This window comes from Mustelus asterias, chromosome 14 (assembly GCF_964213995.1).
Source record: "Mustelus asterias chromosome 14, sMusAst1.hap1.1, whole genome shotgun sequence".
NCBI classification, from domain to species: domain Eukaryota; kingdom Metazoa; phylum Chordata; class Chondrichthyes; order Carcharhiniformes; family Triakidae; genus Mustelus; species Mustelus asterias.
The window spans coordinates 50,781,533-50,801,213 of NC_135814.1; the positions used below are offsets into that span (position 1 = coordinate 50,781,533).

Genomic DNA, 19,681 nt, shown 5'->3' on the forward strand with positions numbered 1-19,681 from the left:
GACTGGCACTGTGAGACAGCAGTGCTAACCACTGTGCCATCATACCATCCAAAAGAAGGGGCTTTGCATTGGCCGGGAATCGAACCCAGGCCTCCTGTGTGGCAGGTGAAAATTCTACCACTGGACCACCAAGCACACAGCATTGACAATGGGTTGAAAGGTTATGGACAGAAGGCAGGAAAATGGGGATGAGGAGCATAACGAATGGAGGAGCAGACTCGATGGGCCAACTGGCCTAATTCTGCTCCTATATCTTATGAACTTAGGAGCTTATAATGGCAGGGCAGGCTTGAGGGCTGGACAAATGGCTTACTCCTGCTCCTAATTCTTGTGTAAAAGCAGTCAACACTGTGCTCTATTGATTGTGAAAATGTTGTGACTTTACATGTGGCATTTTCCCTCGTGATTTCAATGGCCTGAAGGTCCGGAGGTACAGAATATTCCTTTCCCCAATAGGCAGTTCATGATTACCATACCTCTGCATTTCCTTCTTTGTCATCCTCCATTAATAAAAATCTGTCGCACTATTCAAGTTTAACCCCTTTTCTCTGATTCTATCTATTTTTTATGAATGCCCTATGGCTCCATTTGAATGCCATTAATTTCTGCACTGTCTCCTTTTTCCATCATGACTAAAAAGAAACATTTTTATTTAAGATATAGATTGTTATTGGCTTTTCTGTCTTATAAGGTGTTAAGGAACATCTTCTCACAGATATAATAGTCAACTTGATAAACTTGACTCTTGTTCAGTTGTCTTCTAATAACTATTTAATGAAGAACCCAACCCATTTAATACAACAAAAGAATGCTGTGCGATGTTTCAGATATGTGTCATTGACTAACAGCTTTTAGAATTGAACAGACTGACAATTAATTTCATGAAGCTGCACTTACAGTTTTAGAGGGCTTCATCAATCTTCATCAATCTTCATCAATCTTCCACTTTTCAAATAAATGAGTTTAGTTTTAAAACTTCAAGATGTTATTCAACTGAAACCTTTGAGGAGACAATGGACCATCTTTTTGGGGAGTGAGGCCAACTCTGGAAGCCTTTAAGAATGGTGGTCAGGATGCAGATTCAAGAATTCTGTCCCAATTTCCAGCAGGTAGGGAGAAAAGGATGGTCCGTGAATAACGCAGGCAAGAAATCCAAACTCAGCAGAGCCACTTGAAATTAGTACCGAGTTAAAGCAGATCCCATTTTCACTTTTCTGGGGACTTAACCCGCGGTAGAAGCATCATAAATTTATGGAGGAGGCGTAAACACTCTTGAAGGAAAGATAAGATCTGTTTTAAGTGTAATGCTCTGATGTTATTCAAATCCCCAGCCCATTAATAATGAAAAAAGGCTGTAGCTGTCAGTAAATAATGCCCGCTGCTGGACTGCATTGATTAACAGACCATCTGGTGTAGCTTGGAAAAAACATTGGCATCCGTTCCCGCAGCTTTAATAGGTTGCATTATTGACATTTCCCAAGGGCTGTTATTATTGTTGAGCCCATCATGAATTGTTGCCTATGTTTCAAAACCTGAACAACTAATTATTGCAGCGGGGAACTGAGTTCTCATTTTGATTGACAGTTTTAAGAGGCTATTAAAGAATTACTAGTCTTTGATGTGGTTAGTAAATAGAAGTATATTTATTTTTATAACACATTGACCACTTCAAGGTATTTAACATCTTTGAATGAGTTCATGAATAAGGGATCTTTTCAGCATCAAATGCATACAAGTGAGAGTTCTCTTATGTTCTTAGAAGTTAATTCTTTTTTTATCTGAACATGGCTCCTGAGGTCTGCCCATAGTGAAAACTGGGTGAGTGGCTACGGAGCTGGAATGAAGATGGCATGGGGCATATTGACATGAGATGGCATGGGGAGGCATGAGAAGGGATGAGGGGTGGATGCAGGTGTGAGGGCTAGGGGGCCTAACAGCCTTTTATAAAACAAAACCAAGGTCTCAGAGAGCCAAAGCAAGCCTTCTAATGCACCCGCTTCGTCACTTGCCTTCCGCCATGGCCGCCTCCAAACTGCCTCCAGGGCATCAGGTCAAAATTAATCCCACCTCAACCCCCTGAGTGAAAATCAAGCATGCAGGGGTTGTTTCCATGCAGACAGGTCTGCGGAGTTGGGAGATTTCTCGACTTGAGCTTCTGCCTCCATGGCGAAAATCCAGTCCAGGTTGGCTGAGACAGACAACTTTTGTAGATAATGAAGAAAAGATGAATGAAACAATTATGTGAAAAATAATTATGGTGATAATGTCAATGCTGTAGTTGCAATACATTATTTTCTACTTTATGAACAGTTAGTGATGTTTAAAACGATGATAAATACATATTTGTATTTCAGATATTATTTGTTCATTTACTTTTTAACATATTTTTTGACATGTAAAACCTAAAATAAGGTTTTATGCCAATGTTACTTTGCTGCCTTCCAATGACAAGGAGGATCTCATTGAAGCATGGGGCAGAACCAATGTCAGAAGTCATCAGAAAGGGACCTTTAACATTTTGTCCTTGTCTCATTACACTATTTTACCCTGATATCAGGACAATTGGAGACACTATCAATGATTTGGAGAGAATAGGTTCATGTATGAGATTTGGGTGAAACAGGCATTAAATGGTTAAAGGAACTCAACAATACAGCAACAATCTCCAGATACTTCTCTTCCTATTCTATAGTGAACAACACGCTCGCTGACATTTAATTTTTCAAGAGATTCAATTAGCTGGTGCTTCATACAAATTGCTATTCTAAATCAAAAATTTTCCCCAATTACATGTTCTTTGGTGAGTTCATCAAAACATCTTCCTAATCAAACAACATTAATACGTTAAAAAGATTGCAGTGTTATGCATTACAATGATTTATTTCAGCTGATCGTGTTGTTTGAGTATCTTCACTTTTTTTTTTAAATACAGGTTTTAGACTGGATCGAAAATCATGGGGAAGCATTTTTAAGTAAACACACTGGGGTTGGAAAGTCACTTCATAGAGCCCGTGCTCTCCAGAAGAGGCACGACGATTTTGAAGAAGTAGCTCAGGTAAGAATGATACCTCATCTCATATCTACCATGACAAGTCTTAAATCATTAATATTTAGCAGTACCTTACATTCTGTATGTTACTACTGATTGTAGGTCCTAATTCTCTTTCCAAAATAATGCAGTACTTTGTGAAGGAAATGAACAGTAAAACAAATGTAGTTGCATAACACGCACAGTCAAAAATAGTCTGGAATAGTTAAGTGACTCCCAAGCATCATGGCCTGCTGTTCTTCAAATTTTCTAACATCAATTAGCAAGATGGAATGCATTTCCTTCATGTACTTACATTTAATTCAGCAAATATTCCTTTGATTATTGGAGTCTTTAGCATTTCTGAGAGCACTTTATTGCTTTAAGGCGACTCTGAAAAGGTTAATTTATTAAATTGTTGTTAAATGTTGCTTAGTGTATTTTTTGATATATGTCCCGTACATGTACTGTAGTTTTTGTTGCATACCAGAAGCCTTGGAGTCAATGTGGTTGAATTTAGTTTAACCGGAAGAAGGTGGGCTGAATAAGAGCACTAGATTCCCAGAAGAATTGATAAGTCTTCCTGGTCAATTTACAGACCTCCCCCAGTTTTCCAGAGACAAGCTGCCATCATGAAACATTCGTCCCATAGCCAACTCACCAACGAGGAAGCAGGAAAGTTGGCACTGCTTCAGGCCCTTAAGAACCTGCAGTAGCTTAAATTGGATGGGCATTTTGTAACCAAAGTTAGGAAGTAATGATGTTAAACGAAAGGACATCTGGAGGCAAGAAAATTTCCAGTAGGCTCTGCGTTTTTTCAGCTACAGCTACAGAGAAGCAGGTGGAGGAATTTCAGAATAGAAAGGAGGTCCTCACCGCCTTGAATGGTGGCATTTGCCAAGGGAAATTGTTTCAAGTTCATTTATTAGTGTCACAAGTAGACTTACATTAACACTGCAATGAAGTTATTGCAAAAATCCTCCAGTCGCAATACTCCAGCGCCAGTTCGGGCACACTGAGGGAGAATTTAGCATGGCCAATGCGCCTAACCAGCACGTTTTTTAGACTGTGGGACCAAACTGGAGCACCCGGAGGAAATCTACCCAGACACAGGGAGAACGTGCAGACTCCGCACAGACAGTGACCCAAGCCAGGAATCGTACTCGGGTCCCTGGCATTGTGAGGCAGCAATGCTAACCACTGTGCCACCGTGCTGAATTGGCATGATGATCAGTGACACAATTTGCCAATTTAATAGCATTATCTTCAGGATCTGACTGCTGAACAGTAAAAGACTCGGTGATGTCATCAGGTGTGCCAAGGCAAAAGTCTCCTTCACATCTCTCACACTTTTGCCTCAATCAACTGGATCCAACATTTGCCTTAAACCCGTTGAAACCTCTTTCCCATTTTGTGTACTGTTTGCACGTCAGCAGAGAAGTCTTCACTGAATTTCCTTTCTATAGGCGTGAGTCTTTGCAAATCTCTATCACAGAGAGCAGTGCATGCTGGGTCATTGAACATAGTCATAGAATCATAGAATCCTACAGTGCAGAAAGAGGCCATTCGGCCCATCGAGTCTGCACCGACCACAATCCCACCCAAGCCCTATCCACATATCCCTACATATTTACCCACTAACCCCTCTAACCTATGCATCCCAGGACACTAAGGGGCAATTTAGAATGGCCAATCAACCTAGCCCGCACATCTTTGGACTGTGGGAGGAAACCGGAGGACCCGGAGGAAACCCACGCAGACACGGGGAGAATGTGCAAACTCCACACACTCAACCTTGAGTTTGACAGATTTTTGATTGACAAGGGGGTCAAGGGTTATGGGGCACAGGCAAGAAAGTGGTATTAAGGCTACAATCTTACTGAATGGCAGAGCAGGCTCCATGGGCCAAATGGCCTATTCCTGCTCCTATTTCTTATGATCTTACACTCACACCCTCAAAAGCTGCTGCTCACTCACAAATATTTTTCTTACTGATCCTTGCTGCTGTTCTCTGTTATCATGTACACTGTAGTAAGTTCATTTGCACATGGCGAGGATTGAAAGTTTTGGTTAAGACACACATTTATCCATGTTCACTCCTTGAATGTGAAGCGAGCACCTCACAGGATGGAGCTGAATTTCCAGCAGGAAGCAGATGCCACCAGAAATCCGGCACTGAGAGCTGCTCGCGGGGCACGAGTGCTTGCGCGAACCCCGCAAATCTGCTGATGCGAGAGTCTCCTGGCCTCCCTCCCCATCTCTCACGATGATAAACTTCTCCACCTTTTGAGGTCCCTGAATCAATTCCTGTGCTAGTCTGAGAAACAAGCTGAACATGACTGAATCAGCCAACATTGTCATTTGCAACTTGAGGCAGAGTGGGACAGAAATAAACATTTTTGTAAAGTCTACCAAGCAGAAAAATTCTTAATAGGAATTCGTAAGAACTTCCTGATTGGTTTACAGAACTTATATAACAAATGCTTTCAAATTAACCGTAATCATAATAGTGCTATAGTGCATCCTTTAGGCTATATATGAATTATACATAATAGAAAACATGAAGTAGCCCAGAATCTTTATGTAACCATTGACATACATGTGTGCTGGAGCATGCTGGAGTTCTGTGAACTTTCCTAATTGAAGTTATATTCTAACTAGTTTTTAAAAACATTATCAATTATCATAGATTCCCTACAGTGCAGAAGAAGGCCATTCGGCCCATCGACTCTGCACTGAACCACCTTTTTATCTTACCCAGGCCCTATCCCCATAATCCCACCTATTTACCCCACCCATCCCCCTAACCTACACATCTATATTAAATATCATTTATAATATTGAATATCAAAACTTATAAATGAAATCATAATAAGTACTTACGTAGTGTGGCTCTCCGAGAGATTATTGAACTAAAAGCTTTGGGATGATTTTTTTTTGTGAAACACCATAACATGGTGACATCTGATATACATCAGGTGACTTATCAGAAATGGGCAATAGACTTGCAATTTTTACAGCACCTTGTTCACTGTATACGGGGCTGTACCGGGATTCGGGATCTGGGAAAATGTCAACTTTATGGTGTCTGGCAAACTTTAAGAGATAATGAAAAAAACACTAATTTGCAGAAAGTGCTGAACAGAGTACTTTGGTAATACAGAATGCAACATTTACTTAAACTGTTTTTGTGGACATTAGTTTAAATTTGTCATGTGTTCATACACTTGTATTATAATGGTTTATTATTCTCTTCATGTGGAAGGCAGTCCTGACTGTATCCCATCATTTGATTGATCCAAACTTTTGTGCATTTGTTTAGGCAAATATTTCTGTGTCAAAGACAAATTGGGGCGGCACGGTAGCACAGTGGTCAGCACTGCTGCTTCACAGCTCCAGGGTCCCGGGTTCGATTCCCGGCTCGGGTCACTGTCTGTGTGGAGTTTGCACATTCTCCTCTTGTCTGCGTGGGTTTCCTCCGGGTGCTCCGGTTTCCTCCCACAGTCCAAAGATGTGCGGGTTAGGTTGATTGGCCAGGTTAAAAATTGCCCCTTAGAGTCCTGAGATGCGTAGGTCAGAGGGATTAGCGGGTAAATATGTGGGGGTAGGGCCTGGGTGGGATTGTGGTTGGTGCAGACTCGATGGGCCGAATGGCCTCCTTCTGCACTGTAGGGTTTCTAAATTGCTGTGGTAATGGGCTGCAAGAACCAAATCACATAAATGCTAACTCTTGGAGACTCCAGGGATTTCATAGATAAAGATGCACTTTCGTATTAATGTACACGACGTTCTGATGTTGTTGGGGCAATGTTACATTTCAAAAGATTATATTCTGTTTAATCTACGTTGGTCAAACTACCAGATGTTATATTTTCTCTCTTTTTCTCAAGGGAATGATCTATTTGATTCATTTTAGGCTTAATAGATCATCCGTGGGTGTGTTGTAGAGCGAGCAAACAGCCACACAAACGCTTTCACAATCACAAATCCATTTCATTTTCTTCTCATTTTTAACTAGAATACATACACCAATGCTGATAAGTTGCTGGAGGCAGCAGAGCAACTAGCTCAGACTGGAGAATGTGATCCAGAGGAGATTTACAAAGCTGCCCGACATCTAGAAGTACGGATTCAGGATTTTGTACGAAGAGTGGAACATAGGAAACTACTACTGGATATGTCAGTGTCATTTCATACCCACACAAAAGAGGTAAGATGGAATGCTTGACCGCTTCATGCCTGCACAATGTTGACATTCAATTTAATGCTCCAATTACCATAGAAAATGTTCTAGGATAAATTTTAGAATATTCTGCTCCTGGCACAAGCCTCACTGAAGTCCAGAATGATTTGTAAAGTAGGTCAGCAGGCCCATATGCCAGGGGATTTCTGTGACAGAACTTTTAGGCTGTGAGACAAAGGGTGGCATTTTATGGCTCATTCCACTGGTGAGATGTTTTGGTCAAGTCAAAGTGACCCCACCGCTCCCATGCCGCGGGTACCCCAGCGGCAGAGATGGCGTGCAACATAAATGGCTTTTGACTACGGCGTGACCAGACAATCCTGCTGGCAGCCAATGGCAAGCCTCCTCCACCACCAGGAAAACCTGCAAGTTGGGGGGGTTGCCAAGCCCGACCCGGGTTATCTCCCAAAAACTGTGGAAATGCAAATTCTGTGTTTGCAGGCACCGCTCCCGAGGCAGGCGCACAAAACTGGGAAATTGCCTGAGTCCCACTACCGACTCTGGAATGAAAATCCAGCTGAATGAAACTGCTTTGGGCCAACGTAAGTTTGGATGTATGTAGAGAGGAATACCGTTATGACCAGAGATCTTACTGGACTCCAAAAATTGGAGGAACTAATGAATTTGCCCATGACAAAATCTGATGTCAGCCATAATGGCTGAATAGAATGGGGCAAAGTAGGGATCATTGGAACAAGAGCATCTATACCACTGATTGTTGAGAATCCAAATGCACAAATGATTGTTGCATCTCAGCTAAAGGAAGCAATCATCCTATAGTATGGGTTACGGGCCAGAGTAACATGACCTGTTGGTGCAAAGCAATACAAGGGAGACCTAAATGGGACATAACTTGGAACATAAACATAAATGCAAAGATTCCAATCTTCATTTGCAACACCCACCTATTATTGTTTCGAAAGGGAAACTGACCTCTGCAATACCTAGTTACAATTGTTTATAGCTGCTGCAACCTTTACGGCCATTTGTATATTAATACATTAAAACGTCCCTCGATGGCTCATGTTAATAAGAATAGTTTGCAAGAGAGTGGTACTGATTAGACACTTGACCTTATTTATGCTGCGTTGTCAGATCTTCATCGCTTTGGTAGTAGGATCAATGCCATTAGCCTCAGCATTCCTAGGTTCGGGAATGGAAAAACAGCTAGGATTCCTGCTCCTGACCACTTTCATTTGTTGATGCTGGGAACAACATGTGCTTGGGCATTGGATGAGGTCAGATTTGGGCTTTGCCAGATGTTGTTGTCACCAAATAGCTTGCCAGTACTCACTATCCAGACTGCTAAATGAAGAATCACCAGTTGGTTTGTTTAAGAAGCTCAGGCTTGAATTTTCGTAAAGATGGAGAGGATCTCTGGCATAGCCAGAATGGCATTGGAGACTCGATTCCAGAAGTCCTGCCCCTGAACTCGGCACCCACCCTCTTTTCCAGGGAAGGGAATAGGGAAAAGGTTGTAGTTTGCACATCTGTGGTCCACATTGGTAACTCCACGTTAAAGTGCAAATGCCATCAAACAGATCCAATTTACAGTGAGTTGTCCAAAACACAAAATATGGGCTTTCAGAAGAAGGCCTAAAGCTGCCAGAGTTATTTGGAAAGGTAGGGCACCCTTTGGAGAGGTAAGGCACCCTTTGGACGGTTAGGTACCTCTTTGTATAGGTCCAGGGACTCCTTTTGAAGCAGTCATGTGCCCTTTTTGAATTGCTAGAATTAGACATAAGTATGCATAAAGAACTGCCAAGCTGCAAAGGCATTTAAATCTCTGACACTTAATTATTGAGAAAAAAAATTGGTGTGGGGGTCAGGTCATGTCTGGGGGGCAGGTGGTGAGGTTAGACCAGGAGGTGGGGGGTTGGGTCAGATCTGGCCTGCAGAGTCGGGGTCAGGTTATATCTCGGGTGGGGAGTGTTCCATGCATAGTCAGAGGGTGGGGGAGGTCATTACAATAGTTATCCAGAAGCTAGAAGTGGTTTTAATTCTTCTGAGCTTTTCTGGGTAATTATTACTGTTCGACAGTCAGAGCGATCTGAAGTTTGCAATTTAAGTCGCATTATCAGATGGTTCCCAGTGCTTGGCAATTGTCCAAAGGAAGTTTGAACATTCTGGGCAATTGTCTTGCAATCCTGACCTGGGAACTTCCAAGGGGGTTTCCAGTGAATCCTTAGGGTTCTGCCCAGAAAGGTACCCCGGAGTTCAGCAATTACGGCCCCATAATAATTTGCGATGTCAAAAATGTTTCCCTCATATCACCTCGAAGGCTGTGCCAATTGCCTTAAATCTGTATCCTCTGATTAACAATCCTTCTGTCACTGGAAACCATTTCCCCTCATTTACTCTATCAAAATCCTTAAACACTCTGCACACCTCTATCAAATCTCCCCTTAACTTTCTCTATTCTAAGGAGAACATCCTGGTTTGTCTCCATGTAACTGAAATCTTTCATGAAGGTACCACTCGAGGACATATTTTTGAGTTTGTGATATCGAGGTTTGAAAAGGGCTGTTGCCTCCTTGGTGGGTTAATTCTAAATCAAAACACTTAGACCTATTTACACCTGCAACAGGAGATATATGTAGGACAATGAGAACATTGATTTAAATATCAGCAAGCTTAAAGGTGCACATCTAACTTGAGACGAGAAGCTTGGACACGCTGAATAGAAATTCTAGCAGAGCCACTTTGCTGCTGAAAATGTGACAAGCTGGAAGTCGCAGTTCCTGCTTTGTCCTTGCCAGAAACCTGTCCCAAATGCCGCAGCAGTGCAAGGATTTCCACCTCTCAGCACTGTGGAATGTTGGATGACTTTATGTCACTCAGTGGGAGAGGGCCATATACCAGTCTGGACCAAAATTCTTCTCCACAGTTCTTTTGGCATTCACAGACCCAGGAAATCTCCCCAATAAACAGATATTGACAGTGGGGTATAATAGCTTTGTGGCACTTTTACAGGGGACCTCTCCACTGCAAGCATAAGAATTTATGATGGACAACATTGACAGCAGGCGCACAAGGACATATCTTCATCACAATGCTTTCTACAGCATGCACACTTTTTGATTCTGATCATTGAGGAAAGCAACTGAACAACTACAGGGCATGAACACATATATAAATAAACATAGTGAACTATTCTATAGTTATCTGTTAAATAATCCCGAGTTTACCATTAAGCATTTGAATTGTTAGAACAGTGAGCACACAAGTCGATTAACTAAGTCCCCAGGAGAGTAACTGTTCATAAAGTGTAGTTGGAACATTTAATTGTTGGAACTTGGCTTTCTAATTAATTGAGAATTGTGTTTGCAGTCAAGTAGCACATATCAAGTAGAATGCGGTAGTGACTCAGCATTGCTTGATAGAGGAATTTCAATCCTGAATTGAACTAGGAAGGGATCTAGTCCAAGCACAGTGCAAGCATTGTCAATGATAGCAGAAACTTGCATTTAACCAGTACCTTTAAAATTCCATAGTGCATTGTACTAAAGATAATAAATGTATTATTTTCACAAATAACAGCACTACTGTAAGTTCTGACTTTTCATTATCCCTTCAAAAGGAAGATGGGACTTCCGAAAATGACACTATGCTGATCGCAGACTAATTGTCTTGGTATCTATGCAGTTAAGGTTACAGTTTCCCCTTTGTTTAATGTTTTATTATTGAAGTGTATTCATTCTGCTAATGATATTAGCTAACTGTTTTAGTACCTCAATTGAAAGAAAAAGACTTGTATTGATATACTTTTCACCACCACCAACCATCTCAAAAAGCATTTGAAGTGTTGTCACTGTTATAATGTAGGAAATATGGCAATTGTGAAGTTGCTTACTGAACATTTATACCTCAAACAGTGAAATAATATTCACTGAATGCCATTTGAATGCAGCACTTTGTGCCCATGTCTGCGATTAGCTTGCCCTCTGTAGTGAATTACAAACACTGCAAATATTTACCCAATATCCTGACATTATGATGGCTGATTTTAAAATGTGTGGAATTGCGCAGAACCACAGCTTACTGATAAATCCATTCCTGACTTTGCAGGTTAACAGGTTTAATCTCCTGGAGAATAAAATGCTCCAGCAAGTAAAGAAAAACAGCAACTTTCATTTATACTGAGCACTTAATGTGGTAACGCATCCCAAAGAGCTGAAAGCATGGTGTCAATCAGAGTGATTAAAATATGGGATGTGCAAGACACTAGAATCAGAGGAGTTGGAGAAGTTGTGACAAATGTGCCGGCTTAGTCTTCAGCATAGTTATCTCAACAGTGGAAGATGTCATCAGTACATGGTTTGTTGTTAACAATGGTGGTAACTGGAATAGTTGGGAATGGAAGGAGACCTCAAATAAAGGCCAGAATTTTCCCATCCCACCCGCCATTGGAATCTTAGCGGGCGGGTTGTGGACAATGTGAAACCCCATTGACAGTCGGGCAGGAATTTCTGGCTTTTAGACCAGCGCGGCAGGAGAATTCCACCCACAGTGTCTCAGACGGCCAAATTAGATAATATGTTATCAAATGTATTTTTACTACACTATAAATGCATCAACCCTGGCCACTGGCAGGAAACTGCGTAAGTCAGAGATAAAGCTGCATCAGTACTAGAACACTAATTTCCCACAGTTGTCCTTTCCGACTGGCGAAGCAGAGGGATTTTCCAATGGGCTTTGGGATCCTGACATCAGGGTCAAATGGGGATCCCGAGCCTTTACTTACCAGGAGCTGGCCTAAAGGCACTATCCTCCCAGAGGTGGCCTCCTAATTGGCCACTGCCAAGCTCATCATGCAATGACGGATGGCAGGCAGCGCCTGGTGCTGCCAGACCTATTGATGCACCATTGATTCACGCAAAGACTAGATGTTGCGAAACAACAGGATTTTATTAAGAACAGAAGCACTCCCAACCGATGGCTAACCCAAACTGAGGCAAAAGGGGCGGAGAGCAGCCACCTTTATACCTGAGGAGGGCGGAGCCCCGGATTGAGGCAGCAGGGGCGTGCCCAGGCATATCCCATTTTCAGACAGTGGGACAGTGAATGGGGTTCACCACATTCACCCCCTGTTTAAATAAGAGTTCGGCGGGGGCGAGGTGGTGGAACGACAGTCACAAGTTATTGATTCAAGTTACAAGTTCAGTCTCTCCGGGGGCTTGATCTGACGCTGCGACCGCCGCAATGTCAGCCGTGGCGCCGGTTCAGGAGGCCGCGGTGATGGGTCAGGCTCCAGTCCGTAACCGGTGAAGCCGTCCGTAGCGTATTCAGACTGCCGGGTGTGTGGAGGCTGCTCCTGGGGCTCAGGCGTGCCGTTCACGGGGGCTAAATGAGCGTGCTGCGACTCTGGTCCATCATGGACGACGTTGGGAGCTGGAGGTGAGGGGCCGTGGGACGTATTACCTGCGGGGGCCAGATCGCGAATGGAGACCGTGTCCTCCCGCCCGTCGTGATACGCCACATAGGTATATTGGGGGTTGGCGTGGAGGAGCTGGACCGTTTTGACCAGGGGGTCCGACATATGGGTCCGCACGTCCTTCCGGAGCAGGACAGGGCCAGGGGACGTCAGCCATGACGGTAGTGAGGTCCCCGAGGAGGACATCCTGGGGAAAACAAACATTCGTTCATGAGGGGTGGCGTTGGTAGCCGTGCACAGTAGTGACCTAATTGAGTGTAGCGCATCAGGGAGGACCTCTTGCCAGCGGGAGACTGGAAGACCCTTAGACCGGAGAGCTAATAAAACGGGCTTCCAGACTGTCGCATTCTCCCTCTCCACCTGTCCGTTCCCCTTGGGGTTGTAGCTGGTGGTCCTACTCGAGGCTATGCCATTGGAGAGTAGGTACTGGCACAGTTCGTTACTCATAAAAGAGGACCCCCGGTCGCTATGAATATAGCTGGGGAAACCAATCAGGGTGAAGAGGCTGTGCAGGGCCCTGATGACCGTGGCCGAGGTCATATCTGGGCAGGGAATAGCAAAGGGGAACCGCGAATACTCATCAACGATGTTGAGGAAGTATATGTTGCGGTCAGAGGAGGGGAGGGGACCTTTGAAGTCAACGCTCAGGCGTTCGAAAGGGCGGGTGGCTTTGATGAGGTGCGCTCTGTCCGGCCGGTAGAAGTGCAGCTTGCACTCCGCGCAGACTTGGCAGTGCCTGGTTACAGACCTGACTTCCTCAATGGAATATGGCAGGTTCCGGGCCTTGATGAAATGGAAGAACCTGGTAACCCCCGGGTGGCAGAGGTCATCGTGGAGGGTCTGTAATCGGTCTAGGTTCGCGCTGGCACATTTCCCCCAGGACAGAGCGTCTGGGGGCTCATTGAGCTTCCCAGGCCGGTATAAAATGTCGTAATTGTAGGTGGAGAGCTCGAGCCTCCACCTCAAAATCTTATCGTTCTTGATTTTGCCCTGCTGCGCGTTGCTGAACATAAAGGCAACGGACCGTTGGTCCGTGAGCAGGGTGAACTGTTTGTCAGCTAAGTAGTGGCGCCAGTGCCGCACCGCCTCCACGATGGCTTGTGCCTCTTTTTCGACAGAGGAGTGTCGAATTTCAGGGCCCTGGAGGGTGCGCGAGAAGAAGGCCACGGGTCTGCCCACCTAATTAAGAGTGGCGGCTAGGACAAAATCAGACGCATCGCTCTCCACCTGGAATGGGGTGGATTCGTCTACGGCGTGCATCGTGGCCTTCGTGATATCCGCTGTGATGCGGTAAAAGGCCAGCCGGGCCTCCGCCGCTAGGGGAAAAGATGTGGATTTGATGAGCGGACGGGCTTTGTCCGCATAATTGGGGACCCACTGGGCGTAGTATGAGAAGAAGCCTAGGCATCTCCTCAGCGCTTTGAGGGTGGTGGGGAGGGGAAGTTCCAGGAGGGGACGCATGCAGTCGGGGTCGGGGTCGATGACCCCGTTCTCCACAACACAACCAAGGATGGCGAGGCGGCGCGTGCGGAATACACACTTCTCCTTATTGTAGGTTAGGTTGAGGAGTGCCGCAGTGTGGAGGAATTTTTGGAGGTTGGCGTCGTGGTCCTGCTGATCATGGCCGCAGATGGTGACGTTATCCAGGTACGGGAAGGTGGCCCGCAGCCCGTTCTGGTCTACCATTCGGTCCATCTCACGCTGGAAAACCGAGACCCCGTTGGTGATGCCGAAGGGGACCCGAAGGAAGTGGTAGAGACGGCCATCCGCCTCGAAGGCAGTGTTTTGGCGGTCTTCCGGGCGGGTAGGGAGCTGGTGGTATGCAGACTTCAAATCAATGGTGGAGAACACCTGATATTGTGCAATCCGATTGACCATTTCAGATATGCGGGGAAGGGGATACGCGTCCAGCTGCGTGTATCGGTTGATGGTCTGACTGTAGTCAATGGCCATGCGAAGTTTCTCCCCAGTCTTGACAACCACCACTTGGGCTCTCCAGGGACTGGTACTGGCCCCAATGATCCCCTCCCTCAGGAGGCGTCGCACCTCGGACTTGATGAACGCTCTATCTCCAGCGCTGTACCGTCTGCTTTTGGTGGCAATGGGCTTGCAGTCGGGGGTGAAGTGCTCAAAGAGCGAGGGAGGGGCGACTTTGAGGGTCGAGAGACCACAGGTGGTGCGCAGTGGCTGGTCTGTTAGCTGTGGATTTTGGACGGAGATTTGGGGAAAAGGCCCATTATACACGATAGTGACGCTCCCGAGGTGGCACATGAAATCTAGCCCCAGTAGTACGGCAGCGCAGAGCTGTGGCAGCACAAGGAGCCTGCACTTGTTGTACACCGTGCCCCGTACAGTCAGATTCGCTACACAGTACCTGAGGACATTCACTGACCGGGACGTCGAGGCCATGGAGATTGATTGCTGCATTGGCAGTACTGGCAGTGCGTAGCGCCTCACCGTGTTAGGGTGGATGAAACTCTCCGTACTCCCCGTGTCAAATAAGCAGTTAGTAGTGTGGCCATTTACCTTGATGTCCATCATCGACCAGGCGAGCTGGTGAGGCCTGGACTGGTCCAACGCGACCGAGGCCACTGTCAGATTAGGCGATGCGGTGGACGGTTCCCAAAATGGCGGCCCCCGTGACTCGGCTGCGTCACCCAAGATGGCGGCTCCCGTGGGTCGCACGTAGCTGATGGCGTCCAAGATGGCGGCCTCTGTGGGTCGCACGCGGCCGCTGGTGTCCAAAATGGCGGCACCCACGGATCGCACCCGGTCGATGGCGTCGAAGGCAGTCCCTCCCGCGGTTCGCACGCGGCGCTGCTCGGCCTGGGGGCCGATTTTGCCCTGCAAACTTTCAGGTAATGACCCTTCTTACCGCAGCCAGAGCAGATCGCGTCTTTCGCCGGGCAACGTCGTCGTGGGTGCTTCTCCAGGCCACAGAAGTAGCACCTCGGGCCTCCAGGGACTGCCGCAGTGGTCAGTTTGGCTTCGGGACGGGACGTGGTGTAGGTTTGCGGCCCTCCCGGTACAGAGATGGCTGCGGTCGCGGTGTCCATGGTGCGCCCTCGTGGTCGGGGGTGTAGGCCTCGAGGTTCCGGAACGCTACGTCCAGTGAGCTGGCAAGTTCCACAGTTTTCTTCAGGTCCAGCCCACCTTGTTCCAGCAGGCGCTGCCGGATATGGGTCGACCTGATGCCCGCGACAAAGGCATCTCTGATCAGGTCGTCAGCGTTCTGGGCGGCTGAAACGGCCTTGCAGTTGCAGGCTCTGCCGAGTGCACGCAGTTCGCGCAGGAATTGCTCAGTCGATTCCCCGGGCTGCTGTCTGCGAGTGGCCAGAGGTGTCTGGCGTAGACCTCGTTCGGCTGCCAGTTGTACTGGCTCTTGAGGAGATCGATTGCCTCCTGGTAAGTCTCTGCGTCTCGGATCAGCGCGAAGACGTGAGCGCTGACACGGGCGTGGAGCACGTGTAGTTTGTCGATGTCTGTTCCGACGACGGAGGAGGAGGAGGCGATGAAGGTCTCAAAACAGCGCAGCCAGTGATCAAAAGAATTAGAGGCGCCAACTGCCTGCGGATCCAAATCCAATTTGTCAGGTTTCAGGAGTTGCTCCATTTCAAAATTTTGTTAATAAAATTGATGCACCATTGATTCACGCAAAGACAAGAGGTTGCGAAACAACCGGATTTTATTAACAAGAACAGAAGCGCTCCCAAACCGATGGCTAACCCGAACTGAGGCAAAAGGGGCGGAGAGCAGCCACCTTTATACCCCGAGGAGGGCGGAGCCCCGGATTGAGGCAGCAGGGGCGTGCCCAGGCATATCCCATATACAGACAGTGTTACAGTGGTTCACCACACCTATCATAAGCCCTGCTGCTCTAGAACCTGAACAGTCCCCACAGGGAGAAGTGGGTGTTGCAGAGGCAGGTAGAATAATGTAAGGTACCTCAAAATGAAGGCACATTTAGGGGGTTTAAACTATTTAAATTTTTCGAGGGATCTAGTAGACAAACTCCTCCAATCAGAAGCGAAACCTCTCTGGCAGCAAAGTTGGGACTGCAGGTGAGACATTTGCTGCTGGCAGCATCCTCTTTGGATAAGGAAGCCTCTGGCTGTGGTGGACCTCCAGAGTGGTTGCTACCATTGTGGTGGTGGCCTCCCCATGGTGCAAGGACCATTCCACAGGAGCAAATTTCTGGTGGTCCTGGAAATTGTCCCTAATTCAGGCCTTAATTATTTAAATTGACAACCTGCTGCCTTGCAGTCAATTGGGCAACTGATTCACATTCCTACCTGCAGTTTTCAAACCTTCTTGTGACAGGAATGTGTCAGAGAGCCTCCCGGCACAGCTCCCCACTATTTTCCCAATCCCCACCCCCGCCCCCACACACACACATCAATGTTCTTCTACATCAACTTGACATTTATCTATTCCTCTATTCAATATTTTAATGAGACCTTAACCCATTTATTTCAACCATTGAAATTATTCAATGAAATGTAATGATGTTGAAAGATCAATATATTTATTAAAACACTGGACAGAGGAGTTGCATTGGAATTTGTAAATTGCCAGTTGTAATTTCTAACAAACTTAAATCATTTAACATTCTGGAAGATAATTACATATTTTTAAATATTCGAGACAAAATGTGCCACATAAATATGAAATGCTTTTGTATAGCTGAAATCTGATTTGCAATGATAAATGACAGGAGTTGACATGTGTCTTGTATATGCTGCCTGCCATCTGTAGAATAACTATTGTTGTCAGCAATAGAATTGTAAAGATTTAAAAGCTTCTGGTGTAGTTGCACATTTAGCTGATCCAATGTAATGCATCGCTAAGTACATTGATAGTAATAATCCAAAGCTGATGAATCAAGAACATAAAGTCTTACTGTCTAGTTGCTATGTCTTATTCATATAATGGTTTCAGAGCTGTCAGATTTGTATGTTTTAGTAAAGATGATTACAATAATTAGGCCACATCTGTTCTTCCTGAAATCTGTCATGAAGGACACTACTTTTCTCTCTACCTTATGTTAGGAGTCTTGTATAGATGTTCTTTTGTCAGACTCTGCATGATACCACAGAAGTGACACCTACAGGATCTGAAGCGTAAGAATTGTGACACAGAAGGAGGCTGTTCTGCCCATTATTCCTGTGCTGGTGCTGTTGCTAACACTCAACTAGAGTTGCTGACTTGTTGTCTTTTCCCTGTTCCTTTCCCACATTCTTTTACATCGCAACTTTTCAAATATTTATTCGGGTCACTTTTAACTGTTTTAAATCCCTGTCTCAATAACGATTTGTGGTAAAGCAGTTCATATTCCACTAACCCCATGTATGAAAATATTTGTAATAATTTCCATATCATTCTTGTAGTGGTAACTAAAGGCAGAATTTTCTCATCCCGCACGCCGTGGGAATCGTAGCGGGCGGGGGGATGGCGGGTCATGCAAAGGTCCGTTGACCTCGGGTGGGATTTTCCGGTTTTGGGGTGAGCGTGGCTGGAAAATCCCCCCTATCAATCTAAACCCTTCTGTGAAGGTAAGGGTTACTCCATTTGTCAGAAACAGAAAAATATTCTTCAGGTTGAGATTGATTTGATATTTTTTCCATTATCCAAACTGGCATTAAGGTGGTCAGCCAGGACTTAATGGACCTTCCTTCATCACGAACCTTCAGAGGATTCTCTTTCTCTCTCTCTCTCTGTGGGACGACTTGGATCAATTTGGCTTTTACAAATGCCAGCCTATCCAGAAAGCATTGTTCAGATTGTTCTTGCTGGTATGCTGTTTAGATTTGAACATTCTTTTCAAATCATTTTAACATCTCCGATAGGGACAAACAGGGCTGTGTTCTTTAAGGCAGTAGTTGATGTCATGGAAGATCTGAATGTAGTGGGGGGGATTCTCCAACCTTGCTGCACCATGCTATCCGGGGATGACCCTCACACGTAGGAGCTGTACTTACCTATGCGCCCCTGGCGGGGACTGTTCACCAGACGTATTGTAATCTCTGCACCACGTTGGTGGAGGGGGAGAGGGGGGGATGGTTCCCTAAGTGAAAGGATAGTAGAGCAGGGAAGCCCACTAATAATATTTAAATGTATGTTCATGAGGTTCCCGACCTTCCATGGTGGGAACTTCATTATGTTATTGTTGGGGATGGGGACAATTGAGCAAGGAAGTCCCGTCGGTGTAAAAGCCAGTTTGGGACTTCCCCTCGATTCTCCGCCACCACCGGCTTTCTTGCTCACCAAAATCGGGGGCAGAAAATCACGGCCACTAGTTTGAAATAACCATTATTATGGGCTTGGTTGAGAACTCGTTAACATTCTTGAGCATGAAGTCAGGTGTACATTTTATAACCAGATATGGGAAACCATTTTCATACTGTGAACTTTAAAACAATATGGAGAGTCTAGCACACATTTGTTAATATTTTAGGATAGTAACCTACTTTCTCAGCAACATATTCAATACTAATCTTATATAACGTTAAGAAAGCTATGCATGCTGACAGTAAATACATGACTGTAATCAGATTGAGCAGTGTTTACTATGCTCATTAAATACAGAAGTAAAGCTCCAGCAGTTTATAACCTAATGTTGAAGTTCATCCACATCTACAGTTTTATAATTGATACAGCTTGCTTTATTTTGGCACGTTTGAGTACTGATGCAGATTTTGTGCTGTCAGCAATCACTGTCACCCCGGCGACCGAATATTAGAGATGACATTTATGTTGAAAGATTAATGGATTTGAATGTCACTAAAAATTGCTCTCAATTGAGAGGACAAAAATGATAGTTAATTTGTAACATTTAAGGTACAGAGCAGAGCAATTCTTGCTGTGTCTGGACGATTGCATCTAGAGAGGACAAATAAATTGCATGTCATTGATAATTTTTGAAGCTAGTTTTGATTTAAATTTTAACTGTGATTTCAATGCCATTGAATAGTTGATG

The 19,681-nt window shown here is 45.2% G+C and overlaps 1 protein-coding gene across 1 annotated transcript in view; it reads left to right on the plus strand.

Moving 5' to 3' along the window:
* Window positions 1-19,681, plus strand: part of kalrna (kalirin RhoGEF kinase a) — a 790,772-nt gene that overhangs the window by 451,626 nt on the left and 319,465 nt on the right. The window contains exons 10-11 of the mRNA XM_078228353.1: window positions 2,933-3,055; window positions 7,047-7,238. Coding sequence (XP_078084479.1) covers window positions 2,933-3,055; window positions 7,047-7,238 — 315 coding nt within the window. The remainder of the gene's footprint in view (window positions 1-2,932; window positions 3,056-7,046; window positions 7,239-19,681) is intronic.